The 14,810-nt window shown below is 46.1% G+C and overlaps 1 protein-coding gene and 1 non-coding gene across 2 annotated transcripts; one reads left to right on the top strand and one right to left on the bottom strand.

The window, feature by feature from the left end:
* Positions 1-294: 294 nt before the first annotated feature.
* Positions 295-14,607, top strand: LOC119239787 (phospholipid-transporting ATPase IC-like; the record flags this gene model as incomplete). Its single annotated transcript, XM_037504185.1, has 3 exons — positions 295-495; positions 13,105-13,202; positions 14,494-14,607. Coding segments are annotated over exons 1-3 (393 nt in total), but the record flags the coding sequence as incomplete, so codon positions are not given.
* On the bottom strand, positions 11,502-11,605 carry LOC119239788 (small nucleolar RNA U13). The gene has a single exon (XR_005123999.1). It is a non-coding gene; the product is annotated as a small nucleolar RNA U13 (small nucleolar RNA).
* Positions 14,608-14,810: the final 203 nt, after the last annotated feature.

Here is a 14,810-nt window from a genome sequence, read left to right as displayed (position 1 = left end):
TATAAAAAAAAAAAAAAATTAAAAAAAAAAAAAATAGTGTGTACACTTTTCTGTAATAAAGGGAAAGAAATTGTACCTACCTTTTTTACTATAAATTCTCACCCAGCATTTAATCGATAATGAATGGTTTTGCTCTTCCTTGCAGGATAACTTGAACTTTGGGGTTATTGTTCAGACATACTCACATATGCATAAGATAATGTTCTCTTGAAAGGGCTTTGTAACTGGATACAACCCACAAATGGCAAGAGTCAGTACTTGCTCTGATGTCCTTTTTTTTTTTTTAAACCAGGTAGTTCCTATTTGTCAGCAGAATGAGTACAGAAAGAGACTCCGAAACAACATTTGAGGAGGATTCTCAACCTAACGATGAAGTGGTTCCCTACAGTGACGATGAAACAGAAGATGAACTTGACGACCACGAGCCTCCGGTTGAGCCAGAACAGAACCGGGTCAACAGAGAAGCAGAGGAAAACCAGGAACCGGTCAGAAAAGGTACCGGGTGGGACCTCTAAATCACGTGTGGAGGATGCAGGGGCAGCGCTGAGCCAGCCAGGTTCCATAGTCCAGAACACATCTTCCTTCTCTTATCTAGGGATGCATCAGGGAGAAAGGTTGACAGGCTCGGCCAAGGACATGCTGTTATCAGTGTGCTGGGCTTGGCGACCTTTTCTGACAAATTCTGAAAAAGTAAAAGCTCTCGGTTAGTATCTCTAGTTTTAAGATGGCTTTGCATGTGGAGGGATTGCTTATTACTGCACCCAGAAACTGAGAGTATCCACATCAACCACATAACTTTGGATATAAATTATTTTTTGTGTTCATTTGTTGATATGAGTTATATAAACGACCACCTGCACATATATATGGACTGATCTGAAGCCATCATTTTATTACATGTGTGCCTGTCCACAAATGGATCAGAGTAATAGACGAAGGTAATTCCTAAGTCACGCTCAAAGAAATAAATGGATTTGAGCAAATCAAGCCATCACTAAGTGCTACTTTTCTCTGTCAGTTCTCTTTGACCACCGGAAACTTGGGCTAGCCTTTCCCAAGGTCAGCTTCCCAAAGGGACCTCAGGGCACAGGCCCTTGGGGGAAGCAATGCTGGACTAGCCCCATTAGGAACTGTATGTGTTCTGTGATCTGGGCACAGTTTTTTTTAAAGATTTGTTTATTTATGCATACAAGAGCTGGGGTACGGGCTAGATATGCAGGGGGGCAAGAGGATTCACCAGAGACAGAGGGGGAAACAGAACAGGCAGACTGACTGAAATACACTGCTGAGGGGAGCAGCGGGCGAGACAGGAGAGGTCTGCTGCTCATGTGAGTTAGCTCACTGGCCGGGGATCGACTCAGGCCATTGAGGTAGTAACACTGAGACTTAACCCTAAGGCCACTAAGGAGGCCCCTTGGGCACAGTTTGGAGCCTCTGAGGCTCTCTCCTTGTTCTTCCAGTGCTTTCTGCCCCTTTAGAGTAACCTTGGCATTGCCATACCTTTTGTTCAGTCACTTGTGAATCTAACGTGGTTTCGGCTTTCCAGTAAGAAATTGGTCGTGGGTCTCTCTGCTTGCCATGCGGGCATGTTACCTAGCAGGCTGCCGTCTGATCAGATTGAGGGCAGCTTTTCAAGGCCTGTTCTAGACCAGGACTCGGCAAACTTGTATTAAGGGCCAGACAATAAATATTTTCAGTTCTGTATGCCCACAGTCTCTGTCACAGTTACTCAACTTTCCTGATGGTTCTAGAAAATAGCCATACACGTCTGACATTTAGGAGAATGGATGGTAGTTTCCCTTCATGATTATGCTTGCCATCTTGGCCTTTGTATTTCATTTCTTTTATTTAATAAATTTGTATTGATGACAATACGATATAATTTGGGGGTACATTTTCACAGCTGTGTGCAAATGAGCCTCACTTCATCCACCACAGAAGACCTAGTGCCCCTCCCATTAGTGGGCCAACCCCCACCCCACTGGTGACCACTCCTTTTTCCCCAGTGGTTTTTTATATTCCATACACAAGAGACTTGATTTCTTTCTTTCTTTCTTTTTTAAAGATTTATTTATTTATGCATACAAGCGTTGAGGTACAGGCCAGAGATGCAGGGGGTGAGAGGATGCACCAGAGACAGAGTGGGGAACAGAACAGGCAGACTGACTGAAATACACTCTGAGGGGAGCAGTGGGCAAGACAGGAGAGGTCTGCTGTGCCATGTGGGTTGCTCCCTGGCCGGCTGGGGATCGAACTCTTGCTGCAGAGGCTGCAGATTGCTTCATAGTGCTGTGCTTAACCCTTTGTGCCACCAGGGAAGCCCAAGACTTGATTTCTTTCTGACTTGTTTAGCGAGTTATTATTACCAGTTCCATCCATATTGCCGCAAAAGGCAAAATTTTGTCTTTTTCATAATCTGTTTTAATTCTTATCAGTCTTCCTGCCCTGGCTAACAGGTGTCTTTTCCTGGTAACTCTTCTGCTCCAGAAGAAAGAAGCATGGTGTTTATTTGGACCCTAGATTTGTTCCAGATTTCAGAAACTCAAAAATGCTTCCTCCATGGTCCCTATTATTCTAGTTAAATAAGTTCAGTTTCCCATTTACAGAAGTTCTCTGTAATTGATCTGTTTCCCACCCTCCAGACGTGCCTCTCTATAATCTCAGAATAACATCTGGTTTCCCAAAGTCTCCATCACTGCTGGTCTCCCCTCCCTCTCCAGTCTTACATGCGTCCTCTCTGCTCACATCTCTCGCTCACTGGCCCAGTCTCTCCTTCTGGGTTCTGCTGCTGGGTCAGCTGAGGGCTTTCAAACCGTTTTCACAAGCCATGACATCCCATTTTTGTAGTGCCGCCTCCTCCTGTCACAGGGGGCCTCTTTAGCTACTCTGTGTGGGGAGATGCTCACTGGGGAGTGTCATACAACCCTACGAGCCCCCTCCCACCACTGAAACTTGGGGAGGTCACCAGTTCCTGTCTATGTCATCTGCCTTTTCACCCAGCTTTCTGCATCAGACATTTAGATTTACTCGACCTTTCTGTGGGTTTCTGCCTATAATATTTTTAAGATTTATTTATTGATGCATGAAAGAATAGGGGTACAGGCCAGAGGTGTGGGGGGTAAGAGGATTCACCAGAGACAGAATGGGGAGCAGAACAGGTGGATCTACTGAAACACACTGCTGAGGGGAGCAGTGGGCAAGACAGGAGAGGTCTGCTGCACCATGTGGGTTGCTTAAGTGCTTAAGTGCTTTTTACCTTTAACTAGAAGGTACTAAAATCACAATTAAGCTAAATTAAAATGGAATCACTGCCAGTCTCAGCAGAAATGTGATCTGTGTCGTGCAGGTCCAGACTGGATAGTGTTCAAATGGGGGAAAAGTCAAAGTTGCCTGGCACGGTCGAGAGGGAGTTCTAGCTCATTGCCCAAATGGCAGATAACGTGCTTCTTCCTCGTTCCTGCCCTCACCGTACTTCTGGGTTTCATATCATGATCTGGGGTCTCGACCATGTCTGGATATCTGAGGAGCTGGCAGAGAATGGCTCTGTGGGTGGAGGTGACTTTGCTGCTGTTGTGGTGCCGCGCTCGCAGATGTGCGCTGAGGTCACAGCAAAGGGACTGGGGCTGGGTGCCTGCGGAAATGCCAGAGAAGCACGTAGTGGGTAGAAACTCTCACCTCTGTTTTTTTCCAATGCCGTCTTCACATCCTGGCGCTCCTGACCCTTCCCTCTGCAGGTCCCTTCTTGTCCATTGCAGTCCTTAGAATTCAGGCACTGAGGGAGCTCAGACTTCATCTTGGCTCTGTGTAGTCCTTTCTGAAGGTGGCTGGTCTTCTCAGGGGTTCAGGTGATCCTCATTTCTCAAAACCCCTGTCAAGGGACCTCAGCTATGACTCAAAAATTTTTTTTTTTAAAATAGATCAAACTAGCAGGCAACTGTAAATCAGAGACATACAGCAGGGGAGGGGAAGGGGCAAGGATTAAAACGGGGCAGGAAGAGCACAAGGGACTATGGTGATGGTTCATGGGTGACTTGGTGGCAGGAATTTTATGGGGACTACAATACCTGCGAGGACAAAGCAAACTGTACAAATATGAACAATGATATAAAAAAAATATATATATATGTATATATATATACACACACACATTTTTTTTCTAGCACATCTCTCCCTCCCAAGCACACAGAGGACGTGCACTAAGTACTAACCGCTCCCCCTTCATTGCTGCTTTACCCTGCATCCCCCACAGCCAATCTGCTTCCTCTTTTCCCTCCCCCCTGCTTCCCTCCCCCCCCCCCCGAATTGTTTTCCATATTCTAACTTGGACATTTTCCTAATGAAGATTGGTGTTACTCTGACTTCCTTTTAAACCACGGCAGTCTTGCCATGTGCCATCAAGGATCATTTCCTTCAAAGAATTCCATTTTTTTTTCAAGCACTCTGGGGTTCAGTGACTCCAGTTCCCCTCACAGCAGAGCCATAAATCACATCCATTTCTTAGTGGATCATCTTAGTGTAGAAAGTTGCTTTTTCTTCTTCTTTTTTTTTTTTTTTTTTTTTTTTGAGATTCCCTCACCCCAATGAGCTTTGGAGCTAAGTGAGTGTTTTTGAGAGACTCACTGCAAGGGCTTTTCAGTTGAAGGACTTTCATTGTGTGAGAATCAAGAACAAGTGTCAACATGCTGCTAGAATGTGCCAGGGAAAAACGATAAGGCCACAGATTTTACTCAAGTGATTTTACCCTTGGTTTCCCCGGAGCAAGGACTGACCCAAACAGTGCATGTTTCCCGGGTGATGGGGTGAACTTCCTTCCCGATGAACGTGCTAGAACAGTATTCCCCATGTGTGTTCTGGGAACCCCAATTCTGCAGATTCTTCAGGATTCACGTTGCTTTGCCCATCTCAAGGATGTCCAGAAAAGGATCGAAGAAGCTTGGACTTTAAAGAAATAAGTTGAATTGCATTCAGCCTGCATTTAGGCTCCTTAAATTCCTTGGCTCTGAAATGCTGGATTGGTTGGTGTGTGCTGTGTTGTTCATGTGTTTTAGCTTGCCCTTCCAGTCTCCTCGTAGTTCAACTCCTTGGGTAAGTCTGCATCATTCAGGAACCTGCTTAGAGGTGAAGGATTTAGTGTTCTGAAAAGGGTCCCCAGATTGGTGCAAACTGCCTTGCTCTTCTGAGCCGCAAGATGAAGTGAGGAAACTGTCTCCTGTCTCCTTGGTGACATTGCTCTATGGATGAACTCAGGCTGCCGGGCAGACACATGGCTTCCTTGTCTGACAGCCGAATCCCACTTAACTACCTTGGGCCAGTGTCTGAGCTCTTGCTCTTATGACCAAGGTTCTGGAAACAGTTTCTCTTTCTACCCGGTCCTCTTGTCCCACTGGGTTTCCCCTCCCTGGGCGCTCCTACCCCCTGGGGATCCCCATGCTTTTGTAAAGGTCACCAAGAAGCCTGGTGCCAAATCCAGGGAGCTTTTTCTCAACCATCTTCCTCCCTTTTTTCTCTGAAGTGCTTGACCTTTTTTTTTTCTTTTTAAGATTTATTTATTTATGCATTCAAGAACTGGGGTACAGGCCAGAGGTGTGGGGGGTGAGAGAATTCACCAGAGACAGAGTGCAGAACAGAACAGGCATATCTACTGAAGTACACTGCTGAGGGGAGCAGCGGGCGAGTCAGGAGAGGTCTGCTGCGCCATGTGGGTATCTTCCTGGCCGGCTGGGGATCGAATTCATGCTGCAGAGTGCGGACAGCTTCAGAGGTTGTGTCTTAACCCCATGCGCCACCAGGGAGGCCCTGCTTGACCTTTTTAACCACTTCAGGAAATGCTGGCCTCCCCGTCCCAGCTCCTGCTTCTCCTTACTCCTGGCTTCTTTTCCTTCCACGCTTTAAATGTTCGCATTCCCGGCAGCACCACACAGGCCGCTGTTGGCAAGCATATCCCCTTTAATCTGCTTCCCGAACCTCATCTCTGGGTGACTCAGGCAGAGCGTGGTGGTGGAAAGGGAGAAGGATGGGTGTTGACCTGTGGGTTTCAGCCCTGGTGACTCCATTTCTAGCTGCGTGATGTTAAGGGACTTCCTGATTCTGCCTCAATATCCCCACTTGTAAAATGGGCTTAATGTTAGTACCTACTTCACTGGGTGCTTGTGAGGGTTAATCAGGCCACCTTCACCCTCACCTGAGAGCAGTTTCAGGTGGGCAATAAATGCCCCATAAATATTCAAGGTCATTACCCGCTCCCCATAGTTCTTCCCTTAATAGCTTCCACATCAAATGTACCTTCATCCCTACTCCCATCACTCCATCATCAGATCTTCTTCACCCCTCCACTTCTCTCTGGAGTATTCAGATTCTCCTGGTCTTCCCAAGCTGAGGCTGCAGTGTCACCGCCTCTTCTACCCCAAAGCCAACGACCACGGCTGGGTAGAGAGATGAATGGGTAAAGCACAGTTGGTTTTCCCAGCAATGCATTTGTCCACATACTGAGGAGGTTTTTGGTGACTCAGTGTCATCCCTACCTCTGCCTCCTTGTCAGTCTTTCCTACTCATGCGGTCTTTTCCCGTCTTCTCTTTTTTTGCATACCTGTGAACACTCGTGCTTTCCTGTGCCTCAGTGGTTTCTCGGGTAGAACCTTACACTGGGTCTCAGATAGTTCTGCACACCTGCAGGAAGTCAAGCCATAAGTCCTTTCCGATACAGAAGTTAGAAAATTGTATTATGAGGGCCTCCCTGGTGGTGCAAGGGGTTAAGAACAGCACTATGGGGCAGTCTGCAGCCTCTGCTGCATGAGTTCTATCCCCGGCCGGCCAGGGAGTAGCCCGCATGCGCAGCAGATCTCTCCTGACTCGCCCACTGCTCCCCTCAGAGTGTATTTCAGTCAGTCTGCCTGTTCTGTTCCGCACTCTGTCTTTGGTGGATCCTCTCACCCCCCCACATCTCTGGCCTGTACCCCAGCTCTTGTATGCATAAATAAATAGATATTAAAAAAAAAGAAAAGAAAACTGTATTATGAAAAAGTTCCCCCATGCACCGATAAAACCCAGGGAAAAAGCAGAGCTGTCCCCAAACAGCTTGGTCTTTTACTGGATGGTCTGTAGTTCTGGTCCAAGAGCCCTGAAGGAGTCTGCCCAGGACAGGGCCTGGGAAGGCTTCCCGTGAGCTGCCAATGACAGGTGAGGAGGAGGAAATCTGGAGAGAGGAGCAGCAGGAGGGTCCGAGGAGGGGCCCCACACTGAGGTTCTGTGGCCGGAGGGCAGGTGGCATTCCTCTGGAGATTAAGCCTGGAGGATGAAGATGTGAGAAGGCAGGATTAGTGTGTGCTCTGCTTACCTCCTTCCAACCTCTCACAGTATAATTTAAAAACTGAGCAATTTAACATATCTTGTCATCTTCCGGCTAATCTGTAGTTCCTCAAGGTCCCCGGGGTCCAATCTGCCTTATTCCAGCTGGTGTTGGGCACCAGGTTCTGTCCCTGGCCTGTTGTGGAGGCTCGGTGGGCATTTGTGACTGAACACATGGGAGTGCTTCAACAGATCGGTCAGTGGGGGGGCAGGGAGAGTGACTCAGTGACCTGCCCAGGTCGAGGAAGGCTTCCTGGAGGGAATGACACTTGAGCTGAGTCATGAGTAAGGATGAGAGGTAACTTAACCCAGGTGGTTTCGGGAGCCCACATTGCAGGTGACACAGAATGGAGGAAAACTCCAAGAAGCTGAGGGTTCAGGTAACTGCAGGTCCTTCTTGGAGATGAGGAGGTGGAGGCTTTGGCCACTCTGGCAAGCATGGATGCTCTCCTGAAGGCTTCTGGGAGAAATGAAAGCATTTAGGTTGACGACAACCTGGCCAGGTGTGTAACGGGCTCCTCCCACTTCAGCCTCTGTGGCCAGGCGTGCACCTTTCATCCTGTTGTCGTTGTAAGCTGTCCTGCACGGGGGTCTGATTCCAGCTTCTCTGGGCTCTCAGGCCCAGGTGGTCAGAACTTTCCCTTCTCTCCTGGTTGGCTGCTGTGGCTCGAAGCCTTTCCTTGCACCATCGACCCTGTCCTGCTGTTGCTCCTAGTCCCGAAAGCCTTTCCCTCCCCCACAGCTTTTCAGCTATTCTTCCCACTCCCTGGGGCAGCCAGCCCCTTCCCTGTGGCTGGCTCCTTTCTACCCTCCTTAGAGAAGCCTCTTCTGCTCCTGGCTTATGAGTATAGGTGGAGATTGGGTCTAATCTAGGAAAACTGGAATCCACGACACCAGCAGATGATGATATGGTTGCTAAATCTTGCCTAGTGTCCAACTCCTTATAAGGTTGTTGAATTTCTGGGCCCAGGTTAGAGCAGGAGGGCCCTGGACACATGGCTTAGTGACCAATATGTACCGATATGTGCAGACTCCTCCTAACAGCAGGGGTGACAGCCATAAGGCACTTCTGCTCGTTGTATACCTCCTGCTCCCACTGACTCCCTTCCAGGCCACTTCCAACCAGAGCCCCAAAGAAGAACTTGGCTTGGAAGATCTCTGCTTTTCATTCACTTAAGCAGAATTTTTCTGTGGTCATTAGCATCCTGAACTATTAACCTTTTATTACTACTTTTTTTTTTTGAAGATTCACCCATTTATGCATACAAGAGTTGGGGTACAGGTCAGAGATGCGTGTGAGAGAGAGAGAGAGAGAGAGGATTCACCAGAGACAGAGTGGGGAACAGAACAGGCAGACCGACTGAAATACACTGCTGAGGGGAGCAGCAGGTGAGGCAGGAGAGGTCTGCTGCGCCATGTGGACTGCTTCCTGGCCAGGGATGGAACTCATGCTGCAGAGGCTGCGGATTGCTTCATAGTGCGGTGCTCAACCCCTTGTGTCATCAGGGAGGCCATATTACTACATTTTTTAAAAAAAATTCTTGCTCCTTTTTGATTTACTAATATTGCTGTATTTAAAAATGCAAAAGTGCATGGTGCCAAGTACATAACTCAACACAGAGTTGTCACGTGAACACACATGGAGCTCCTCCCCACCCCCAGGCCAGCCAGTGTCCCAGCTCATCCCTCCATAGTCATTATCCACCTTTTTTCTCTCCCTCCTCCGAGGTAACCTCATCCTCATTTTTATGATAATGACACCCTTGACTTATTTTTTTATAGTTTTAGCACCTAAATATATATTCCTAAATACTGTAGTTTAGTTTTACATGTTTTCAAACAATGTGTATAAATGGAGTTGTGCATTTGGAATAATTTGGATTGGAATGAACTGGTGTTTGACTTTATTCAAAGGCATTTTTTTTAAAGATTTATTTATGTATACAAGAGCTGGGGTGCAGGCCAGAGATGCGGGGGGTGAGAGGATTCACCAGAGACAGTAGGGAACAGAACAGGCAGACTGATTGAAACCACTGCTGAGAGGAGCAGCAGGCGAGACAGGAGAGTTCTGCTGTGCCATGTGGGTAGCTCCCTGGCTAGCCGGGGATGGAACTTGTGCTGCAGAGTCTTTGTATCACTTCATGGTGCACTGCTTAACCCCTTGCACCACCAGGGAGGCCCTCAAAGGCATTTTTAAGACTTACTCATATTGGTGCAGGCAGGTGTGCTTCCCTGCTATGCTTTGTAGATTTCCATCTTTACCTGTCTTCTCTGTCTTCCCCTGCTTTAGAATAATTATTTTTTAGAATAATATTTTTAAAAATACTAAATATAATGGTACAATGACGAGAAGGAAATCAATCAACATATCTATTTTATGTATAAACTTGTAAAGGGGAGGAATTGAATTGCAAGTATTTTTAAAATAACATGCAAATAGATCTAATTATTAAAGACTACAGAGGAAAATGAAGTCTTTCCCTGCCTCTTCTGCCCCTCAGATCTGTTGCTGCTTGTTTCTCAAAAATATCCGTGCACTCCTGTGTGTAAAGAACACTTGCAAACTATTGACTTATGTGCCTTAGATACACAAACACACGCGCAAGTGCGTGCACACGGCGGCATCACCGAGGTGCGCTCACTCTGTCTCTCCCAGCTGACAGCCCCGCAAGGGAGACACCCTCTGCTTTTGCTCCTTAGTGGAGCTTGGAGATCTCCTCATTCTTCTGGTGGCCTGTGTGGCTTTCTTTGTGTGGATATTTAACCAGCTGCTCAGGGGCATTTAGGTGTTTTCTAATCTTTCTGATAAACAGGGCTGCATTGAATAACCCTGAGGAAGGTCATTTCTTCTGTGAGTGACTATACACAAGGGGTAGGTAAGTTCCTAGAAGTAGGATTGCAGGATTGCCCCTTCTGCGTGTCCATTTGACAACAGTAATCCAATTGCTCTCTGCAGAGACCACAAAAGAAGGCCTGTTCCTCTTCCAACCTGGCCTGTCATCAAATTCTTTACTTCCTGCCCATATGTCACAATCAGGATAAAATCAGCACCTCACTGAAGAATTGAACTTCTTTGTGTATGAACTTGAATATCCATACACATATTTAAGTGACATTTGAATTCCCTCAGCTTGCTTCCTGTTCTTTACTCATCTCTCTCTGGTTGTTTTTTCTGTTGGATGTTATGCTTTTGATCTTTTTACTCCAGTGGTTTGCGGCAGTTTGTACCAAACCAGTGCAGCTTGAGGGTGTCTGGGGTGTCAGTAAGGAAGAGCTCAGATCCAGCCACCAGGGGATGAGGGACTTGCGAAACTGACCTTTCCCAGATGGTGCTGGTGATGGGAACCCTGGGAGATATATTTAAAAAAAAAAAAAAAAAGATTTTATTTATGCATACAAGAACTGGGGTACAGGCCAGAGGTGCAGGGGGTGAGAGGTTTAACCAGAGACAGAATGGGAAAGAGAACAGGCAGATGGACTGAAATACACTGCTGAGGGGAGCAGCGGGTGAGACAGGAGAGATCTGCTTACACCATATGGGTAGCTCCCTGGCTGGGGATTGAACTCGTGCTGCAGAGGTTGTTGATGTTGTGCCCAACGTCAACCAACTGGCCCATAATAAACTCATTTTTGTTCTTGCATCGGCTGTCTGTGTGTCCTTGAGGGCTGCGCTGGTCGAGGTTGGGCACAACAGTTGATAGCTTCACAGTGCTGTGCTTAACCCCTTGCACCACCAGGGAGGCCCAAGGGAGATTTAGATGCAGTAGATACAGTTTAGCAGGCTTGGTCGATTTTTTGAGCTGGCTGGTGGTAAACACATCTCAGGGATTGCCCGCTATACTAAGCCCAATCCTGTTCTTTGCTATTTTTCTGGAAAACTTTTAATCAAAGGTCCATAGAGCAAAGGTACATTTGCTGCTCATATATTATTTTTCCTCTCTGTGAATATTTCCATTCTAGAAAATGGTGCAAGTTTCCTACTTTGTCTGTAAATTAACCTTGTGGTTCAAGTATCTAGTAAAGTTCTCTACTCCAAGTGGGTACTTTAAAAATATTTGATCAAAAAGATAAATCTCTCTGTGTGCTATTTTGCTGCCTTTCTGAAAGGTAGGTGCTAAATTTAGCACAGTGTTTTATTTATTTTATTTTTTTTTACACGTCAGAAGGGTAATGTGTCGACGTCGTAACAAGGTTTAAGGGAGACACATCTCACACAGCCGCGTGAACACCCAATCATCACACTTATGAACTAGAAAAGGATCTAGCACAGCATTTTAAAATGTACTAATAGGTGTCTGTGATTTTCAAACGTGCAAGTCATTGGGGAAACTAGAGCTGAAGAGGTGCTGTCTTACCCTCTTTCCAAATGTATGACACCCTCACCCGGGCTTTGTAGCAGCTGAGTGGGTGTGCCTTCCTGCTTGGGAGACCCAGCGCAGCCCAAGACTGGGGTCACGTGAAAGGCTGACCATGTACTTGTGAGTGACCCTCCCAGGTCGGCTCACTGGCAAGCACTTCTGGGGGGGTCTGGAACACAAGTCATATGGGATTAAGGTTCCTGCCAATGATCTCCTTTTACTTGATTATATGTACGATCACTCTCTTTCCTAATTAGGTCACATTTGGGGGTACAGAGTAGAGTCACACCTTTATCAGATGAATCTTAGGGCACATAATTCAACCCACAGCAGCATGCTTATTTTCTGCCCAATTTTTTCTTTTTTCTTTTTCTTTGTTCTTATCCAGGTGTATGGACTTATAAATGAACACCTGCATACACGACCTTATATTCTTCACCAGAAGACTAGTTCTCACCCCTCACCAGCCTCTAATCCCTTTTACCCAATTATCCAGCCCCTCTTCCCCTTCTCTTCTGGCAACCGCTGTTATCACTCTGGCCTAAAGGTTTTATTTTTGCTCTGTTATCTCTTTGTCTACCACATGTGAGTGAAATCACAGGGTGCTTGCCTTTACCATCTGACATATTTCACTTAGCATAATACCCTTCAGCTCTATACCTGTTGTTGCAGGTGGCAGGATGTCATCTGTTGTAACAGATGAGTGATCTCCCATTGTGTCTAGACCCCGTGTCTTCTTTATCCACTCATCTGTTGATGGGCATTGAGGTTGTTTCCAGCTCCTGGTATTCTGAGTAGTCTTGTGAATGTGGGGGTTGCATATATCTCTGCAAATCAAAATTTTTGAGCTCTTCGAATAATTATCCAGAAGATATACCTGCATCGTAAGGTAGTTCTATTTTTAAGTTTTTGAGGCACCTCCATGCTGTTTTCCACAGTGGTTGCACCAATTTACTTTCCCACCAACAATAGATGAGGGTTCCCCTTTTTTCCACATCCCCCACAATCCTTATTGTTTCTTGCCCTTTTTTTTTAAAAGATTTATTTGTTTGTTTGTTTGTTTATTTGTTTATTTATACAAGCACTGGGTACAGTCAGAGGCACGGGAGGGTGAGAGAATTCACCAGAGACAGAGCAGAGAGTAGAACAGGCAGAGTGATGAAGCACACTGCTGAGGGGAGCAGCGGGCGGCAGGAGAGGTCTGCACGCCATGTGGGACCCTTGTCCAGTGGCTGGGGATCGAACTGGCGCTGCAGAGGCTGTGGGCAGCTTCGCAACCCAGCGTTCAACTGCTGCGCCACCAGGGAGGCCCCTGTTTCTTGTCCTTTTGATAACAGACATTCTTGTGGGTGTGATACCTCATTGGGGTTTTGATTTGTATTTCCTTCTCTTCTTTCTAAAGATTGTACATGGCAAGTCAAAGCAAATGATCGAAGCTTCCATGAACAACCTGATTTTATGAACACAAAGTTTTTGTGTCTTAAGGAGAGCAAATATGCGGTAAGTTGAGTTTAACTTCTTAAGTTTCGTTTTGTTAGAAGCCAATTAAGACCCAGTAGCCATCATGCTTTCTCGCTTCATGCTACTCCCGCTGTCTAGGTAACTCCTGCCTCAGGCCCAGTGATAACCGTTGATAAGTCTCTGGAATATCATTTTTATTCATCACATAAATTTATGCTGAGAATGTGTAGGAATGATTGGAACAAAAATATGTAGACTGAAAATTTCCCTATGTATGTGCAAAATTCGCTTTAAAAATGTTTTGTGAAAGAATATAGAATAATGTGATAGAGCTTTCTATTTAGTAACTTACCTCCCCTCCTCTCCTGTGATGATTCAGAGACTTTGAAGATATTTCCACCTTTAAAATTCTTTAACCTTTGAAATATGATAAAGAGCACCTGAGAAGTGTGGGCTCCAGTGTCAGTGTCTACTAGTTTAGTCATACCACCAGCCTGGTGGTTTTGACAATAGAAATTTATTCTTTTACAGTTTAGGGGACAGAAATCCCAGCGCTCCAGGTATCAGAGGCCTGGTTCCTTTAAGAGGATCTGCGGGAGGATCTTTTCCAAGTCTCCCTCCACTTCTGGTGATGGCCGCAATCCTTGGTGTCCTCAGCTAATGGACCCCCCTCTCCGGCCACTGCCCCATCTTCACATGGCATTTCTGTGTCTCTATCTGTACACCAGCTTTCCTCTTCTAGCACAACTTTCCATTTCTAAAATGAAGTCTCTAGTACGACTTCACTCTAACTTTTACCTCTGGATGCTGATTGCATCTGCAAAGACCCTGTTTCCAAATGAGATGACACCCCAGATGGGTTAGGGCCGCAGCATGTCCTCCGAGGCGCACAGCTCAGCCATACAATGGCACACAGCTCAGCCATACTCTTCCTTACACAGTAACCTCCATCCTCCTTAACTGAGTCTTCCTTTTCCTGCTCTGCCTGCCCATGCTGCCTGCACCTTTGCCCCATTTTCTAAGACTTTGCAAAGTCAGGAAATCATGACACAGGATCCAGGTGGTCACAGTGGGATTTGCCACCAGGCCCTGTCCGGCAAAGTGTGAAGTGTCTTCGTCTTGTTATGCTCTGTGACATAAGCCTCTCAGGAGTCATTTTGAGGTCTGGTTAGAATTAAGCGCTTAAAGGAAGTCTCACTGTCCTTCTGAATGACAAATTATCTCCCTGTGGTGCTGAGGGCCATAGGTTTGTGATTTTTGCAGCTGGGCAGACAACTGTGATGAATGTGTAGCAGCGTTAGAAATGACTTTCTTACTTTTTTCCCAACAGAATAATGCAATTAAAACATACAAGTACAATGCGTTTACCTTTCTACCAATGAATTTGTTTGAGCAGTTCAAGAGAGCAGCCAATTTCTATTTCCTGGTTCTTCTTATCTTGCAGGTAAATGCCCTTTGTTATCTTAAAGCTATTTTGAAGTATGGTGACTCAGTAACATTTAAATTCCAAATGCATGTAATGTGAGTGATCTTGAACATCAGGTTTCTTCTCATAAGGGAACAGACACAAAACTGAGCTTTGTCAAATGGACAAGGGAGGGAGCGAGGAAATATTACTTTAATTCTATATTTTTAATTCCATTTCAT

The sequence above is a fragment of the Talpa occidentalis genome, unplaced genomic scaffold (assembly GCF_014898055.3).
Source record: "Talpa occidentalis isolate TD23 unplaced genomic scaffold, MPIMG_talOcc4v2.1 talOcc4.1175, whole genome shotgun sequence".
In the NCBI taxonomy this organism is placed as follows: domain Eukaryota; kingdom Metazoa; phylum Chordata; class Mammalia; order Eulipotyphla; family Talpidae; genus Talpa; species Talpa occidentalis.
Note: the sequence above shows the minus strand (reverse complement) of the source record. Positions and strands in the feature narration are given on the sequence as shown.